The 17,134-nt window shown below is 52.9% G+C and overlaps 1 protein-coding gene across 6 annotated transcripts in view; it reads left to right on the forward strand.

Annotated features, from left to right (window-relative positions):
- Window positions 1-910: 910 nt before the first annotated feature.
- PLCG2 (phospholipase C gamma 2) overlaps window positions 911-17,134 on the forward strand; it is a 156,570-nt gene continuing 140,346 nt past the window's right edge. For all 6 annotated transcript variants that reach the window (XM_058706654.1, XM_058706656.1, XM_058706659.1 and 3 more), the window contains exons 1-2: window positions 911-1,025; window positions 6,001-6,235. In XM_058706654.1, coding sequence (XP_058562637.1) covers window positions 6,043-6,235 — 193 coding nt within the window. In that variant the 5' untranslated portion in view covers window positions 911-1,025; window positions 6,001-6,042. The remainder of the gene's footprint in view (window positions 1,026-6,000; window positions 6,236-17,134) is intronic.

A 17,134-nucleotide genomic window follows, 5' to 3' on the forward strand; every position in this document is an offset into this window, starting at 1 on the left:
GCCATTAAAAACACAAAAAAAACCCAAAAAAACTCTCGATGCACCTGGGTGGCTCAGTCGGTTGACTTCGGCTCAGGTCATGATCCCACAGTTTGTGGGTTCGAGCCCCCCGTCGGGCTGTGTGCTGACAGCTCGGAGCCTGAAGCCTGCTTCCGATTCTGTGTCTCCCTCTCTCTCTGCCCCTCCCCTGCTCACTGTCTGTCTTTCAAAAATAAACATTAAAATGGGGCGCCTGGGTGGCTCAGTCGGTTAAACGACCGACTTCGGCTCAGGTCATGATCTCGCGGTCCGTGAGTTCGAGCCCCGCGTCGGGCTCTGTGCTGACCGCTCGGAGCCTGGAGCCTGTTTCGGATTCTGTGTCTCCCTCTCTCTCTGCCCCTCCCCTGTTCGTGCTCTGTGTCTCCCTGTCTCAAAAATAAATAAAATGTTAAAATAAAAAACATTAAAAAAAAACATTAAAAAAAAATCTTCTCATTGGGAAATTGGGACATCAATTTCCGGTTCTACGTTTCTTAAACTGTTTTGATCCCGTCTGACAGATGGGGAGACTGAGGCCGAGTGTTTTTAAGTGGTTTGCCCAAGGTAGTAAGAGGTGCTTGCTGTGACACCAGCGCAGCCTCGGTGACGATTTCAAATTCGGCCGGGAACAGCCCACTCCAGGCAATTAAGAGGAGTTCGTTAAACGCACGGAGAACACCTGAATGCAGCAGGCGCTCCATAAATGCTACGCCGCCGCCTGCAAGCTCCCTCTCTCCGGCTCGCCGGGGGCCTGGGGCGGCTCGCTCCCTCTCCCCCGGCCGCGGAGGCACGGTCCCCGGCGCCGAGTCGGTGTCCGGGTGCGCGGCCCGGGCGGGCGGGGCAGGGCCGCCTGGAGGCCGCGGGGGGCGGGCCGGGGCGCGGGGGGCGGCCCCCAGGAGTCACGTGGCGCGCGGCCGCGGCCGAAGCAGAAGTAGCAGCGCCCGCGTTGGAGGGCGCGCGCCGCAGGGAGTGCCCGGAGCCGGGACCCGCGGCCGGGGCTCGGCCAGGTGAGTGGCCTGGCCGGGCGGGAGCGCGCGCGGGCGCCCGGGGAGGGCGGAGTGGGGCGGGGGGGGGGGGGGGGACGCGCGCGCCCGGACAGTCCGGCGCCGGGGCGGGCAGGAGCGGGGCGTGCCGTCGGGGGGCCCCGCAGTCCGCGGTGCCCGGGGCCCGGGCAGTGCGGGCGGGGGTCGGGGCCTGGCCGCCGGCCACTTCCTCACCGGGAACGGCGCCGCCTCGCCGGTCGGTGCCCGGGGACCGCCCCGGCTTTGAATGGGAACCCGGAGGATGCGGCGCGGCTGGCGGTCGGAGGGTCGCGCCGGCGTTGGCGTTCAAGGCTCCCGTGGCCGTGGGGTCGTGCGCCGCTTCCCGGCCGCGTCTGTGGCCGGGGCTCGCTGAGTCCGGGCGGCCGGGCGGGCCCCAGGCACTTCCCCGTATTGCACAGGTGGCTGTGGGTGGGTGCCTGGCGGCGCGATACCACGGAAGGCGCGGCCCTCACCCAGGAGAAACCGGGAGAGTTTGGGGGGGATCCGTGTTTCCCTGTCCCACCCCACAACTGCGTGTGTGCATAATTATGTGTGCTCGTCTGTGCGTTTTCTTGGTTATGTTTTGGAATCCCAACGAGGTCATCACCGCCATAGCGGAAGAATTCGAGGGGCAACCGCGTCTCATTTAGACTGGGGGGTTGGCGCCTGGATTCTTGCGGAGAACGGGGAGGGGCTCTCCTAGCACCCCGATCTTAAACTACGCGGAAAGAGTCTGGCGGGCTGAGGGGGGTGACGTGGCGCAAGGAAAGAGGTGGCCTTGCTAATCACCTTAATTTGAATTGCAGTTCCAGCTGTGTGACCCTGGGCACGTTAAAGAACCTCTCTGAACTTCCTTACCCTGGATGCTGGGGCTGCCCAAACGTACATTCCAGGGCTGTGGAAAATTGAGGCCTGTCTATGAAAAGGGTGCCTGGCTCGTGGTTGACCCTCTGGCTAAGGGCCCTGCCTGGGGCTTGGCCATTATCCTTAGCTACGCTTCTGCAGAGAGGGCTTTACCAATTTTGGAGCCCGTGCCAGGCCCAGCAGTTAGCCTGCTACCAAGGTGTGTACCAGCGCGGGGACAGTACTCCCTGAGGATTTCGTTGCTGCCGAAATTGCCTAGTGCCGCTGCTGCCGCCCCCACCAACCCGTCCCCCCACCCCACCTCTATCTCCCCCTCCTACACACCTTCCCCCTCCCCCCACCTTGAGCCCTTGAGGCTTCTCTACAAGAGGCAAAACGGGCACCCCACGAATAGCCCTTTGGCTGGGTGCAGTTGGTGGAAAATGGCCGGTAAGAAAATTTGAAAACACTTATTAATTTGCAAAACAGCAAAACACAAGAAAAAGCTCATCCTTATGTTACCACTTAAGTTAATAAAAAGTCAGGGAACCCCCCCCCCCCCTGCAAAGTAACCACTTTCCTTGGATTTATAAGCAGGCAGCCTTTAAAAAAAATAATTCTATGATGCTTACTGGTTTGCAACTCCCCCCCCCCCCCCATCTATTTCATGAATCTTTCTGGATCCAATTGCTTATAAATTTTCCCCATGGTTTCTGATAGTTACTGAGTAATCCTTGGTGTGCATGTCTCCTTATTTCTTTAAGGGACCTCCTTCCCAGTTGTGTTTTTTTTTTTTTTTTCCTCTGTTACAAATAATGCTTCTGCGAATATCTTTGTGTTTCCTTCTGCACACAGGTGACTGCTCCTCAAAGCGTATGCATGTTTTATGTTTTAATAGATGCTCACAGGTTGTCTCCTCAAAAAAGGAGAGTTGAGCTCATTCACACTTAGGTGCAGTGGCCGCCCCTCCAGTGAAAATGAGTTTCTGCAGGGTGGGTGTGAGATGGTGGCTGTGAGATGCGGCATCACCTTCCTTCCTTTCAGCTGCAGGAGAGGGGCAGCTACCTCTCAGGAATGTGTGCAGAGCTCAACAGAATTGTCCTGTGGGATTTTATACAAAATCCTTTATGGGCCGAACGTTTCTTCTGAGCTCAGGGAAGAGAAGAAAACTTCCCTGCTTCCTAGTCCTGGGTCCTTGTCTCCCGGAAGTTTATTTCAAGCATGGAAAGGACGTGGAAAGTAGAAATGGCAAAACCTCTTATTAAATCTCAGGCCCCGTAAGTCCTTTTGCAAAGTTACCCGGGGAGAATGAGAAACAGGAAAAAGGGATTTCAAGGCTATTTCATTTTTTTTCTCTTGAAAGCAGAAGAAAAATGGGAATTGTCCTTGCTGCCTGGTGCCTTCCTTTGGGGAGAAGGCCTGGGAGACCCCCTTGCCTTAGCTGCTGAAGCATCAAACTCTGGGAGCCTGAGTCGGGAGCTGGCTGGATCTTGTTGGTTGAGTCCAAGGACATTGTGGCCATAAGGGCCTGTTTCCAGTTCCTGGCGAGAGGCAACAGGGGAGACGTGATGTTTACAGTTGTGCCAGTCCACTGGGCTTCCCAGCTGGAAGTGACCAGAATCCGGGAATGTTTAAGTCCAAGCCCTTCTCAGAGCCAGAGTCAGAAAAAAACTGAGGGCCCTGGTGGCTCCTGGCCGGCAGGCGTAATCAGAGGTGGAGGTGGGAAGGGGTGACCTGGAGCCCTGGGAGGGAGCTCCAGAGGCGCATGGCTGAGGGTGGTCAGCATGGTGAGAGCTGGGATCAGGTGCAAATCCTGCTCCTGCCACTTTCTAGCTGTGTGACCTTGGACAAGTCCTTTAACTTGAGAGGGATGAGGGGCTACCAAATTAGCTTGTTTCTAGCCAGATTCTGCCATGGGATTCTGAGTTCCACAAGACGGGTACTAACAGAGTCAGGGTGTGGGATTCAGACCAGGGTTCTGCCCTTGGTGCTGCCACATTTGTGTGTGTGACCTTGATTATGTAATTTCCCCTCTCAGGACTTGTGTTTTCACCTCTGGTATTTCTCCTTGAGATAAATGAGATAAACCAGGTATAGCAGGTGCTGGGACCTGGGAAAAAGCCAATAAACAGCTGGTTTACCAGGACGAGACTGGCCCCAGGCACCTGGTCTCCCTGTCCCCCCTCATGGCTTACAGGGTGATGGGGCAGGAGGCTCGTTTTGGGCGGAGTTTGTGGCCCACTTGTCTTGCTGCTGGGCCTTTGCTTAAGGCTGTTCCTCTGATGAGAACACTATTCCCTTCTGCTTTACCTTTTGAAAAGATTGGATTCAGATCCCTTCCTCTCCCAGAAGCTTTCTCTGTCCTAAGTAAGGGTTGAGCTGACAGGTCTGCTTCTAAGTGGGCAGAGAGCAGGTGTAATTCATGAGTTGATCTCCAGCTGCCAGATACCTGTGGAGCTGCCTTTGGCTATGGGCGTGAGCTGGAGGGAAGAAGGGGGCAGAGGGCAAGGCCTGGGCCTCTCCCCACTCCCCCTCGCCTCATTTGCATGCCAGTCCCCAGCTCAGTTCCTGGCATAGAGTTGACACTCCACATGTTGAACATCTGACTGGTGAATATTATGAGGCCCTGCTGAGTGCTGGGGGCTGTACATACATCGTAGCTTCCAGTCCTTCCAGTGCCCCTTGAGGCTGGTATTACCTCCATTTTAAGATGAGGGAACGGAGGCCCTGATTTTGAGTGGCTTGGCAGGAGGCCTCCGGAAGGCCTGCATGGCCCTGGCTGAACACCTGCCTCTCTACAGAGTAACAGCTGTGGGCTCCTGATCCTGTGGGATTTGGGGCAGGGGGGGGGGGGGGTGGGAGGAGGGGGGGGGTGGGAGGGGGGGGGTGGGAGGGGGGGGGGTGGGTGGTGAATAATGAAGATGCATGGAAAAATTGATGGCGGTCGTAGCGATAGCAAAATCTGGGGAGCATTGACTTGTGTCATTGTTGTAAGGGCTCCAAGATCTCTCTCTCTACCTGGTTTAATCCAAGAACTTCCTCCGAGATTCTGTTACGTCTCCCCCTTCACAAGTGTGGAAGTACAGCATAGGCTTGGGGAGGGTCTGCCCCTAGAGAGCCTTCTATCTGACTCCCCTCTGCAGAGTGAGGGGTCAGGGCGTGACTGCAGCCGGCTGCTCAGAGGGGGTGACATGATTTCATGTTGTTGGAAACAGGGCCTCTAGCTACTGGTCTGGACTGGACTGGAGGGGGCTGGGGCAGAAGGGGGAGACCAGGTGGGTGATTAGAACAATCCAGGTGTGAGATCCTGGGAGGAGCGAGTGACTGGGGAAGATGAATTGCATCTGCTGAGGGATTGGACACAGGTGTGAATGCCACCAGACCCGGCTGTTTCCAGGATTTGGGGCCCAGCACCCTTCTCTGCGGGGGCATCAGTGCTGTTCGAGAACACCTGCGTGCTGAGCAGAAGGCCAGTGTCCTGCTGGTGGCATCACAGTGAAGGCTTTCCTCACTGTCCCCACGACCCCATTTTAGAAGGGATGCGACCGAGGCTTTCAGAGGTCGTGCAGCCTGCCCAGGCCACACGGTCGGCCGAAAGCCCCACCGGGACTTGAACTTTGAACTTGAGGCTGCTGGGCCCTGATGTTTTCTGTCTTTGTGGCTCCGTTTCCGTGCAGCGGTCTCCACAGACGCATTCTTGAAGTGGTTTAGTTAATAGTATTTTTTTCTCTTCTCAAGTTCACTTAGATGGGGAGGGAAATCTAGGCAGAAGAGAGGATGCTGGGGGTGGGGAGTGGAGCCAGCCTGGACTGCTTTGGCTATTCAAATACTCTACAGCCTGGAAGAGTGTGGGAGGGCTGGGTTCCCTGCCAGGCTGGAGTGATTTGGTTATTCAAAGCCGGGATGACAGCTGAGTCATTGAGGTCAGAGGGGCTCCTCCCACACCTCCACGTGTATTTCAACCTCTGTGCGTCCTGTCTGCGCTGAGTGGTCCACGATTCCCCGCCTGGAGAATCTTCCAAAACCCCTCCTGTTGGGCGTGAGACAGGATTTTGGCCGTTAGTTAACGAATTCCTCCTCCCAAAACCCAATTTACTCCTTTATTTTGCCTTTCCAGCGTCCTGTTCCCTCACGCCTCCCACCGCGTCCTCTGCCAAAAATGACCGCCATGGTCAACATGGACACCCTTCCTGAATATGAGAAGAGTCAGATCAAGAGAACCCTGGAGCTGGGCACGGTGATGACCGTGTTCAGCTTTCGTAAGTCTACCCCCGAGCGGAGGACTGTCCAGGTGATCATGGAGACGCGGCAGGTGGCCTGGAGCAAGACGGCTGACAAGATTGAAGGCTTCTGTGAGTAGCCCCTCCTGCCTTCACTTGCTCTTGTGCTTGTTGTTGGTTTGGTGTCTTATTCTTCTGGAAATGGAAGTGTGGCCGTTCTGACTGGGTCTCTGTTGGGGTTTAGAGTAGGTGGGGGAAGTTGAGCCAGAGAATCGTGGTGGTGGGGGGAGGGGAGGAACGGAGGCCCCAGGGGCCAACTTGGAAATGACATTCAGATGGCTCACCTGGGCTGGCGGGGGTGTGCTCCCTGCCTGACCGCATCGGGGACCTTTTGGTTTCTGTTGCCGGTCAAGCGCCCTGCCCTGCTCTGCCTTCGTAAGGACCAAGTGACAGAACTGCAGGAATCCTGGCTTGGTAGGCAGATAGGCCTGTTTTGTTTTACTATGAACCACAGAACCAGAGGCCTTCGCTCTTCGCTCCACGGGGACAGAGCGTGTCAGAATATTCTGGAGCTTTTAAATGAAGCTCCAGTCCTGGGAGGTGGTGTCTTCGTTCCCCACCCGCCTCAGATTGGGCAATTGGCTCAGTTCCTAAAGCTTCTAAGGCTGTTGTCAACAAACGGAGTAAGGAGACTTAAGCAATTTTCAGTTGCAGAGACTTGCTTTAATTGGCATTTTTTTGTATGGACTCTTTTTTTTTTAATGTCAATTGAAAAATTAAAATATGCTTGGAAAAATCAAACAATTCATAAATAAATGTCTCTCCTCCCCAGTCCCACTCTGTGCCCCCAGGGTGGTCAAGCTCATTACCAAGTTCTTTTGTCTTCTAGAGTATTCTGTGCTTGTGAAATGCGTGGGTCATGTTTTTTTCCAGGAATGGGTCCTTACTACTTAAACTTCTGCACTTTGATTTCTTTCTTTTTTTTTTTTTAATTTAATTTTTTTTTTATGTTTTAAAGTTTATTTTTGAGAGAGAGAGAGAGACGGTGTGAGCTGGGGAGGGGCAGAGAGAGAGAAAGACAGAATCTAAAGCAGGCTCCAGGCTCCAAGCTGTCAGCACACAGCCGACGCGGGACTGGAACCCACGAACCGCGAGATCGTGACCTGGGTGGAAGTTGTATACTTAACTAACTGAGCCACCTAAGCACCCTCAGATTTCTTTTTTTAATTTAATGATCATTTGGAGGTGGGTTCTGATCATCCCACTGGTCTACCTGCTGCTTTCACAGCCTCATAACATCTGGCTGCGTGAAATGGTCTGACCACCCCCCCCCACCCCCCCCCCCCCCACCCCAGAGGGACAGTTGGGTGATTTCAAGTTTTTTGTTATCAGCTGCTGCAAATTTTTTTTTTCTTTTTCTTTTCTTTTTTTCTTTTTTCTTTTTTTCTTCGTTTTTCTCCTTTTTATGCAAAAACTCTATTGAGATAATTCACATACCATACAATTCACCAATTCAAAACCAACAGTGAAGTGGTTTTTGGTGTATTCATGCGTCTGCACAACCAACCATGTTTCGAACCTTTGCGGTCACCTCGAAAGGAAAACCTGTTCCCTATCGCCCTCACCCTCTTCCCCTGCCATAAGCAACTGCGAGTCTCCTTCCCGTCTCCGTTGATTTCCCTGTTGGGGGCACTTCCTGTAAGTGGAATTCTAGAATATGAAGCCTTCTGTGTCTGGCTTCATTCCCTTAGCATGGCGACCCTGAGGTTCATCCACGTTGTAGCGTGTCTGTGCTTCATTCCTTTGTCCGGTTGAATAATAATCCCTCGTGTGGATTTTCCACAATTTGTCCACTCATTGATGGACCTTTGGGCCGTCCCCACTTCATGGCTGCAGTGACTCGTGTTAGGAACGTCCGTGTACAAGTTCTTGTGAGGGTGTGTGTCTTCATTCCTCTTGGGTCTGTGCCTAGGAGCATAGTTGTTGGGTCCTGTGGTGGTGACTCTGTGTAGCCATGTTAGGAGCCGCCGGACTGTTTGCAAGGTGGCTGCAGCCTGTTACATTCCCACCAGCGGTGTGTGGGGGCTGTCTTTGCTCCTTTTATTCTTAGAGGGTATATCTGAAGGATGACTTCCTTCGGGGGGAGTTTGGCAGCACCCAACAAAAGCCCATGAGGTAGGACGGTACCTGTTCCCAAGCCTTGATCTGTACCTCAGTGGGGTTCTGAACTTGGCCGTTCACAGGTCACCTCTGCTAGCTTGGCGTAGCTCTTCATTCGATGGCTCTTACCGTGAGTTCGATTAAACAGCTTTCCAAAAATTTTCTCCTGGCTTCGTAGCCAGGTATGTCTCCGGTGTCACAGAACCTGAGTCCTGTTTTGAAAACACCCGTGTGTTTAAGCAGCTGACTTTCCCCCCAGTTTTGCTTGCATTTGGCCACACTCCACCTCCCAAGTGGCCCAGAAACCTGGTGCAGCTGGGGTGGAGGTGGGGACCTGGGGAGTGTGCAACGGGCACTGATGGTAAATGCAGGGTGCCATACTGAGAGTGGACAGTGGGTCCCAAGCCCGGCTGATCATTAGAAATCCACAGGGGGTTTTTTTAAATGTTTTTTTTTTTTTTTAAGGTTTATTACTTATTTTTGAGAGAGACAGAGTGCAGTGGGTGAAGAGGCAGAGAGAGGGAGGCACAGAATCTGAAGCAGGCTCCAGGCTCCGAGGTGTCAGCACAGAGCCCTTTGTGGGGCTCAAACCCACAAACCATGAAATTATGATCTGAGCCAAAGTTGGACGTTCAACTGACTGAGCGTGGGAGGCTTTTAAAAGTACAACCTACTGGAACATTCTTGGGAAGCTCATTCTAAGGGGCACGAGACCAGATTTTGGCACCTGAAATCCACGTCTGTAGGTTTTCCTTCTGTTAACTAAACGCCGTTCTGCCCTCTCCCTGGAGAGGCTGAGGATGACTATCATTCACTAGGTAGGTTGGGGCTCAATATTTTAATAAGCTCCCCAGGGTCACCTGGGTGGCTCAGTCGGTTAAGCGTCTAACTCTTGGTCTTGGCTCAGGTCATGATCTCACAGTTTGTGGGATCAGGCCCCGCATTGGGCTCTGTGCTCTGTGGAGCCTGCTTGGGATATTCTCGCCGCCTCTCCCCTGCTCCTGCTCTCTTTCTCTCTCTCAAAATAAATAAACATTAAAAGAACCCCACCACAGGTGGTCCTGGTAACCAGCCAGGTTTGGTGTATGCTGCTCCAGAGACGACCACCTAACCTTCCTTTGTTCTGTATTTCAGTGTCTTCTATGCCAGGCACTGTCCTAGGTACTGAAGACATGGCTGTAACTAGATTCTAATCCTCATGGAGCTAACAGTGTTTCATTAGAAACAAGCACCATGGGCTTTGACTTCCAGCACCGTTTGAGAGGCTTTGCTGCGTGACCATGGGCAAGTTACATCTGCTTTCCAAAATTAAATTTTCTTACGTCTAGAAAGGGAATGATATTGGTGTCCATAACCTCTTGGGTTCTGGGCTGCGGGGGGAGAAGAGGAAGGATGGATCCCCTGCCCTGGTGGGGAGCAGACTTAGCAACTGGCCAGTGCAGGATCGTGTGATCAGTACCACAGTGAGGGTCTAGGCTGGGTACCCTGTGAGGAAGGAGGGTTCTTACTGGTCTGGGTGTAGAGGAGGGGGAATAGGTGGAGGCCTCTCCCAGAGGAGCTTCTTGGGTGGTGACTTAGAGGAGAGAATTGCTGGGTGGCCTGCAAGATGGCTGTCCTGAAGCAGGATCAGCAGGTGGCATTGAATATGAGCGAGTAGGTTTGTGGGTCAGAGATTTGGGCAGGGCTCAGCTGGGTGATTCTATTCTTTGTGACCTGGACTGAGGTCATTTGGTGATACTCAAGTGGTATGTCACTTAGTCTGGAAGTTTCCAGAATCTTCACTCCCATGTCTGGGGCCTTGGTGGTGATGGCTGGAAGATGAGGCTTAGTTGGGATAAATGAGTGCCTTTCGCTGCTGGACCCAGAGCAGTTGGGCTTACATGGTGCCTGGCATCCCCCCAGAGGGTGTGTTCCAAGAGTCCCAGGCAGAAGCTGCTTAGCGTCAGGAGTCCCAGAGCATCACTCGCACCAGCTTAGGTCACCAAGGCCAACTCCAATTCAAGGAATGGGGACTCCCCTCTTGAGGAGTGGTGGCATGCATGTCCAGGGTGGAAAGGAGCTGGTAGTGGCTGTCCACCTTGGAGCCAGGCCACCGTGAGTACATCTGGACTCCGGATCCAGACCTGTAGCTCAAGTCCCTGCTCTGCCACCTGCTAAGTATGTGATCTGAGCCACTCTGTGCCTCAGTTTACCTGTCTGTCAAAATGAGGTGATAGATCCTATTTAATATGAATTACATGAATTTTAAGATAGGCAAGAATTAAGTGGACTTTATTTAATGTACTTTAAAAAAATAGTTTATTTTTTTAAAATAACATTATTTTAAATAATGTTTATATTTGAGAAAGTGTGAGTGGGGGAGGTACAGAGAGAGAGGGAGAGAGAGGATCCAAAGCAGGCTCTGTGCTGACAGCAGAGAGCCTGATGCGGGGCTCGAATTCACAAACTGTGAGATCATGAGCTGAGCTGAAGTTGGATGCTTAACCGACTGAGCCACCCAGGGGCCCCAGTGTGCTTTTTTAATACGTGGGAAATATTGCATAATTGAAATGGAACACAATAAAAGAAAAAAGAAACTGGTGGGGAGTCCCAAGCACTGGCTTCTTTTTTTTTTTTTTAATAAGTATTTTTAAAAATTTTTTGATGTTTATTTTTGAGAGAGAGAAAGAGACAGAGCATGAGTGAGGGGAGAGGCAAAGAGAGGGAGACACAGAATCCAAAGCAGACTCCAGGCTCTGAGCTGGCAGCACAGAGTCCGACACGGGGCTTGAACCACAAGCCACGAGATCATGACTTGAGCTAAAGTCAGATGCTTAACACACTGAGCCACCCAGGCGTGCCTCCCCTGCCAATGCCCCCAAGCCCTGGCTTCTAGAGAAGACTAGGTCTTAAGCCACTCACCTCTTGGCTGTCAGTTTCCCTTTTACTTTCCAAGGGTGATGGTAAGATGCTGACCGGGCTTCCTTCCAACCCTGGCCTCCTGGAGAGCCTTGGAATATAGGGAGGGAGCCCATGGGCCAGCTGGGAGATGCTGTGTGTGCGTTTTCTTCACTTCCAGGGGCATCAGCTGAGTCTCCAGCTAGAAAGGAGCCCCCTCGGGGGCCTTTCTGAGTTCACCCTTTAGGGCCCTGCTACATCTTCTGCATTTGGGGGGCCTGGAATGTGCCTTGGGAGCTGACGCAGGGCCACCTGTTTGTGGAGTCTGGATAGGGTTGGTGGGGCGATGGGCCGCCTTGGAGGGTGTGGATCATGGCCATCTCTACTGAATAGGCTCCTGTCCTGAAGTTTGCACGCATGTCTTCTCCATCTGCTTATTTTTGGCAAGTTATGGCTGCTGGTGAATGAGGGATTCTCAAAAATAGGAGCTGTTCTGTTTCCCTGGTTTGGGTCCTTGGCGTGGCCGCCTGGCGATGACGATGACGTTGTCGATGACGGGAGCCACCTCTAACGAGTGCTGTCTGTGTACTGGTGCCTGTGTAAGCACATCACGTACAACAGCTCGTTAATTCTCCACAGTGACCCTGGGAAGCTCTGTTTATGAGGGCACGGAGTCCTGTGGAGACTAGGTGACGTGCCCAAGGCCACACAGCCACGAACGGGCAGAGCTATAATTTGTATTCATGCTGTCTGCCTTCAGAGTCTCATATCTTCTTCCTGCTGTGTTCCTTTCTCTTCCTGGGTGATCTCTGATGTTTCAGTTCTGTGTGTGATGGAGAAGCACGTTGCTGGGGACCCAAGAACAGCAGTTCGACTCAAGTTTTCATTTTTACAATGGGAGGGAAATGGGTCCATTCCTTATGTGTGCAGAGGACACGCTTGGCTGGGTGCTGGAGATGCCAGGAGGAGGAGGCCTCTTGAAGTGCCCTGGTTAGCAGGGAGACAGGCGTGCCAGGAGTCCACACAGTGTGGACAGCTGCTGACAGAGCCAGGGCCATTGAAACGGCGTGGTTCTTATCCCCGCTAGTTCTGAAATCCATCTTGGGGCTTCGAAGCCATTAAAAAAATGATTATTTTTGAAAGTTGTTATCGAAATGTTTTTGAAACAGTGGAGAAGTGGTTGTTTTTGTACCGGCATCATCCCCCGCCTGCAAAGAAATGCATTGTCTGTAAGCGGCCCCCACACTCCTTCAGTCAAACATCCCATCAGAAAGGAGATTCAGCAAATGCCCTCCGTGTCTGTAAACTTATTTATTTGTTGGTTTAGATGTGTGGTTATGGTTCACGATAGCAGGGACTTGAGAGTCTGAGTGCCTGGATCTCCTCCCAGTCCTGCCACCTCATTGGGGTGTGATCTTGGGCCACTTGTCACCTCTTTGTGCCTCCGTTTCCTCACCTGTAGAAACAGTAATGAAAGAATGCCTTGCATCAGACTTCTGGGAGCCTTAACTGAAGTAATACAGGGGCAGTGCTCTCGACACTGCTGAGCACAGCAGAGGCAGGTTCTCAAGTATTGGCTGCTCTTGGCATCCTTGTCATGGTCCTTGTCATTGTCCTCATCAAACATAAAGGGAAATGGTACTGGAGAAAGGATGAGATAAATATTAGAACTTCCATTTATACAGTGATTTTCCTTCCTGATTGCCTTCTGGCATATATACTCTCCATGACAGAGACCGCTGGTATGAAAAACAGAACTGACCTTTTTATTCTTGACCTTGATTCAGACTTGCTTGGCTGCTGGACGGTTGAGGAATTGATTTCTGTGGTTGTTCGTGGGTTGTTTTCTGTCCTGGATAACGATTACTTGTTCTTAGAATTTGTTCCTTTGTTGATTTTAGCAAATACTCAAAGAACTGAGTGTGTGTTTGGTGTTAGACTTGTCACTGGGAATAAAGTGTCGAATAGGGCCACAGAGATCCATAAAGCAACTTTCAGTTTCCTAGGACAGAAAAAGCCAAACTAATCATTCAAGCATTTGGAATTGTGATGGATGCTAGGAAGGTAAGAATCCAGGCACTGTGACAGAGTAGCCAGGGAAGAACACTATTTTAGTAGAGTAGATCTCGGGGAAGCCTCTCTGTGGAGGTGATACTTGGCCTGGACTTGATGGGTGAGCAGGAGGGAGCCATGGGAGGCTCTTTGGGGAGAGCAGTCTGGGCAGAGGACACCGCAGCAAAGCTTCTGTGTTCGTCAGGGCCAAAGGGCAGCGACAAAAGATGTCTTCATACAAGTTTCTCACCAAGTCCTGAAACAGTGGGATTGGGGGGTGGGGCTCTGCTGTGGGGTGGTTAGGTACCCTCTAAGACATCTGAGGCTGCCTCAGGATCCTCTGTGTCCAGCCAGCATGTGGGGGAAGAGGGAGAGTGGAGGATGCCTTAAGAGGTGTTTATGGCCTGCGCCTGCAAGGTGGAAGGTTCCCAACTTCCACTGACAAGGAATTGGCATGTGATGTGCTGCAAAGGTTGCTGGGAAATGTGACCAGCCTGTGTGCCGTTCAGAATGAGAAGTGGGTTTGGTAGGCATCTTCCGGGCTCTTCGTGGCCCCTAATTGTGGAGGGGGCAGAGGTGGCTGTAGGAACCCAACTGATGGCTAGAGAACAGAATGATTGTAGGGACTTGGTGGGGAGGGGGGAAGGGCAGGTGGAGTTCTTGTAGGAATCCAAGAAAATAGACAACTTTACCCGGTAAGTGGGCCTCATGGGAAGGGGGGATGGTGGCACTGAGGACTCTGCCATCTGTCTGACAAGAGCCGCAGGCAGTGGCTTCTCTCCATGGTCGGGCCTCCTCGCCCCTGTTAAGCTTCCCTGCAGCCATGGCTGGGTCCTTCCCAGCAAAGCCGTTCTCCATCCTCACTCCTTGGGCGGCCTCCTTCGTGAAGCCTGTGGTTTCCCAACCTCCCAAGAGTGGACTCCTGAGGGAGGCCTGTGATTGGCTGGGTCTTCTTGAGCCCGTGCATGGGGATTGGCTGTTTCGAAGCCAGCGTCCCCTCTTTGGTTTGGTAGTTGGCCTCTCCTGGTGGGGGGCATAGTCTGGAAGCTTCAGGACTTACGGGCAGTGGTGGGTCCCTGTAATGGGTTGAGTTGTGACCTCCCCCCCAATTTCCTGTATCAAAGCCCTAACCCCCTGTACCTCAGACCGTGAGCTTATTTGGAAATTGGATCTTTGTAGACATATTAGTTAAGGTGAGGTCATGCTGATGTCCGGTGGGGCCCTCATCCAATATAACTGTGTTCTGGAGGAGACACACAAGGAGAGAAGGTCCCGCGATGAGGGGCGTAGGTGTGGGAGTGCGGCCTTGACAAGTAGGGGACCACCAAGGTGGCCGGCAGTGCCGGAAGATGGGGGAGAGGCATGGAACAGATCATCTCCCCCCAGCCCTCAGGTACCAACCCTGCCCACCCGGTGGTCTGGGGTTTCCAGCCTCCACAACTGTGAGGCAGTACATTTCTGTTTAGGCCACCCGGTCTGTGGTCCTTTGTTACGGCAGCCCTAGCAAACGAATACACTCCCCTTTAAATTTTTTTTTTTAAAGTCTATTTATTCTTGACAGAGATAGAGCGTGAGCTGGGGAGGGGCAGAGAGAGAGGGAGACACAGAATCTGAAACAGGCTCCAAGCTCTGAGCTGTCAGTCACTCTGTGACTCGAGACCGGCACGGGTCTCGAACTCAAGAACTGTGAGATAAGACCTGAGCCGAACCCGGGCGCTTAACCGACTGAGCCACCCAGGCGCCCCACAAATACACTTCCCTTTAAAAGGGGACTGAATGGCAGTGGGGTGAGCACGGCCACTGAGGTGTCCATCTGGCCACAGGTATTCTGGGCAAGGTTCAGTTGGCTGTGAAGGAATTGAGGGCCCTGGCTTTCCTTCAACCATCGTCTTCCTTCCTGGCTACATTCGTCTTGGCCATTGGTCTTGGTTAATTGTGTGTACTGTGGCACCAGCCTGCTTAGGTTTGAATCCAGAGTCCATGGCTTTTTAGCTGTGTGGCCTTGGGCAAGAGACTTAACTGTCTGTGCTTCTGTTTCCTCATCTGTAAAATGGGAAGAATGGTAGGGCCTGCCTTAAAGAGTTGTTAGGAGGGTCAGATGTGCTCCTGTAGGAAACCACTTAGGTACCTGGGAAGGTTTGCTCTTGTTACTACCGCTCAGGCTTCTCTCCTGTCTCTTGCAAGTATATACCCTGAATTCTCTCCTCCCAGAAACCAAGCCTCCCCTTTGAAGGACGCTGTGCATGTCGAGTTAGTTGTGGTTGGTCCCTTGGGTGCTCCCAAGGCTGTGGGGTGTGGACATGGGTCTTTTTCATCCGGCTCTTGGGAAACTTGGTGTCCCAGCTCAGAGCTCCATCTGGGGCTGCTGGTGAGGACAGGAGAGGCAGCTGGAGTGTGGACACATCCCCCTGAGAGAAGCCAGGGAGCCGGGTGCAGGGAGCGTCTGTCCCTTGCATCTCTGTAAGCCCTGGGGTGGGTGTGTACCCCACTTTGTGTCATTAGAGTCTCCTGAATAGTTGGTGCAAATCAGATCTCTTGTGGATGTCTAGGGAGGGAGCTGTTAAGAGCGATCCCTCAGTGATTGCTTTTAGGAAGAAACTCCTCCCCACCGCCTGCCACCCAGTGGATCTTAGAGATAAGCGTGCATTGTCACATAGCAGGGTAGCAAAGTGACAGGTCTTGTTTTGTCTTGCAAGAGACTGAAGTGCTATGCAGTTTGCATTTGAAGCTAGAAATCCTGGTGGTGGCTTTTCCTGCCGCCCAGCAATGCTTGACTTGGAGCGGTCCTTCACCCCAGAATGTGGGCTCCAGGAGGCAGGGGCAGGTCCGTTCAGCTTTCCAGTGTGGGATCCCCAGCACCTCGCCCGGGGTGACCAGTGGACACATGAGGGAAAGGACCTCGATGCCCCTCCCCTGCAGTCTGTGCTCCCCCTTTTCTCCCCAGAGATGGCGGTATCTGGGGTTAAGGTAGAGCATCTCCGTGACAACTTCCTTTTGAACCACATACACAGCCCTGAGCTTATTGGCAGCGTGACCCGGAGCACCCCAGGCCCCCTTGTGCCTCAGCCTTCTCGAGTGAGAGCTGGGATGATGGCAGAGTTTGCCGGTGGGTTCTGTGCAAGGATTAAATTTGTAAATGCGTGTGTGTAATCGCCTGGTCTGTACTTGACCGGGGTGCCTCGTGCTCATGCTGCCCTGATGGCTTGTCAGTGCCTGCATTTGTGTGTTTCGCGAAGTGTTCGAGGGGCTGTGGTGTGGCCCCTACACGCAGGCGGCCTTTTAGGGTTAAGGTCCCTTGGGTTCGAGCCTTGGGCAGGCCAGCGTGTCCGCCCCTTGCCTCTGTCCTTGGAGGCTGGGGTAGCCTGCCCTTGGAGAAGAGGAGTGTCAACAGGGCCGTGACGATGTTTTGGAAACAGCAACAGTGATGATGCCAGTTCCAGCATTGCCGGAAGAAGCTTTCATGTGACCCAAGCTGCACAGCCAAGGGCGGGAGTGGGCTTGGGGGCCGGGGTGAGGTGTCTAGTGTGTGAAGGATTCTGTTTCGAGGAGGGAGAACATGGCACTTGGTAATTTGTAGAAGGGAGACTGGCAAAGTTAGTGTCTGCACAGCGGGAGAGAGACAGGAAGAGAAGGCCCTGTGGGGCTCGTGGTGGGGGCGGGGTGTGATGTCAGCCTCTGCGGGTGAGGGCCTGGGGCCTGGCTGGAGGAGGGCCTGTGTCCCTGGGGAGCTAAGAAGGACCCAAACAGGGGTGGCCAAGCGTGAACGGCCAGTTCCCTATTGAAGACAGCTCTGAGCTGATCTCCTCTGACCTGCGTTTGCCCTGATTAATTCTGACTTCGTTTTCCTTGAAGAAGTAACATGTATTCATTAGCAGAAACATGTTTTTTAAAGTTTATTTATTGGGGGGGGGAGGGGCAGAGAGAGAGGGAGAAAGAGAATTC

Source organism: Neofelis nebulosa, chromosome 17 (genome assembly GCF_028018385.1).
Source record: "Neofelis nebulosa isolate mNeoNeb1 chromosome 17, mNeoNeb1.pri, whole genome shotgun sequence".
NCBI classification, from domain to species: domain Eukaryota; kingdom Metazoa; phylum Chordata; class Mammalia; order Carnivora; family Felidae; genus Neofelis; species Neofelis nebulosa.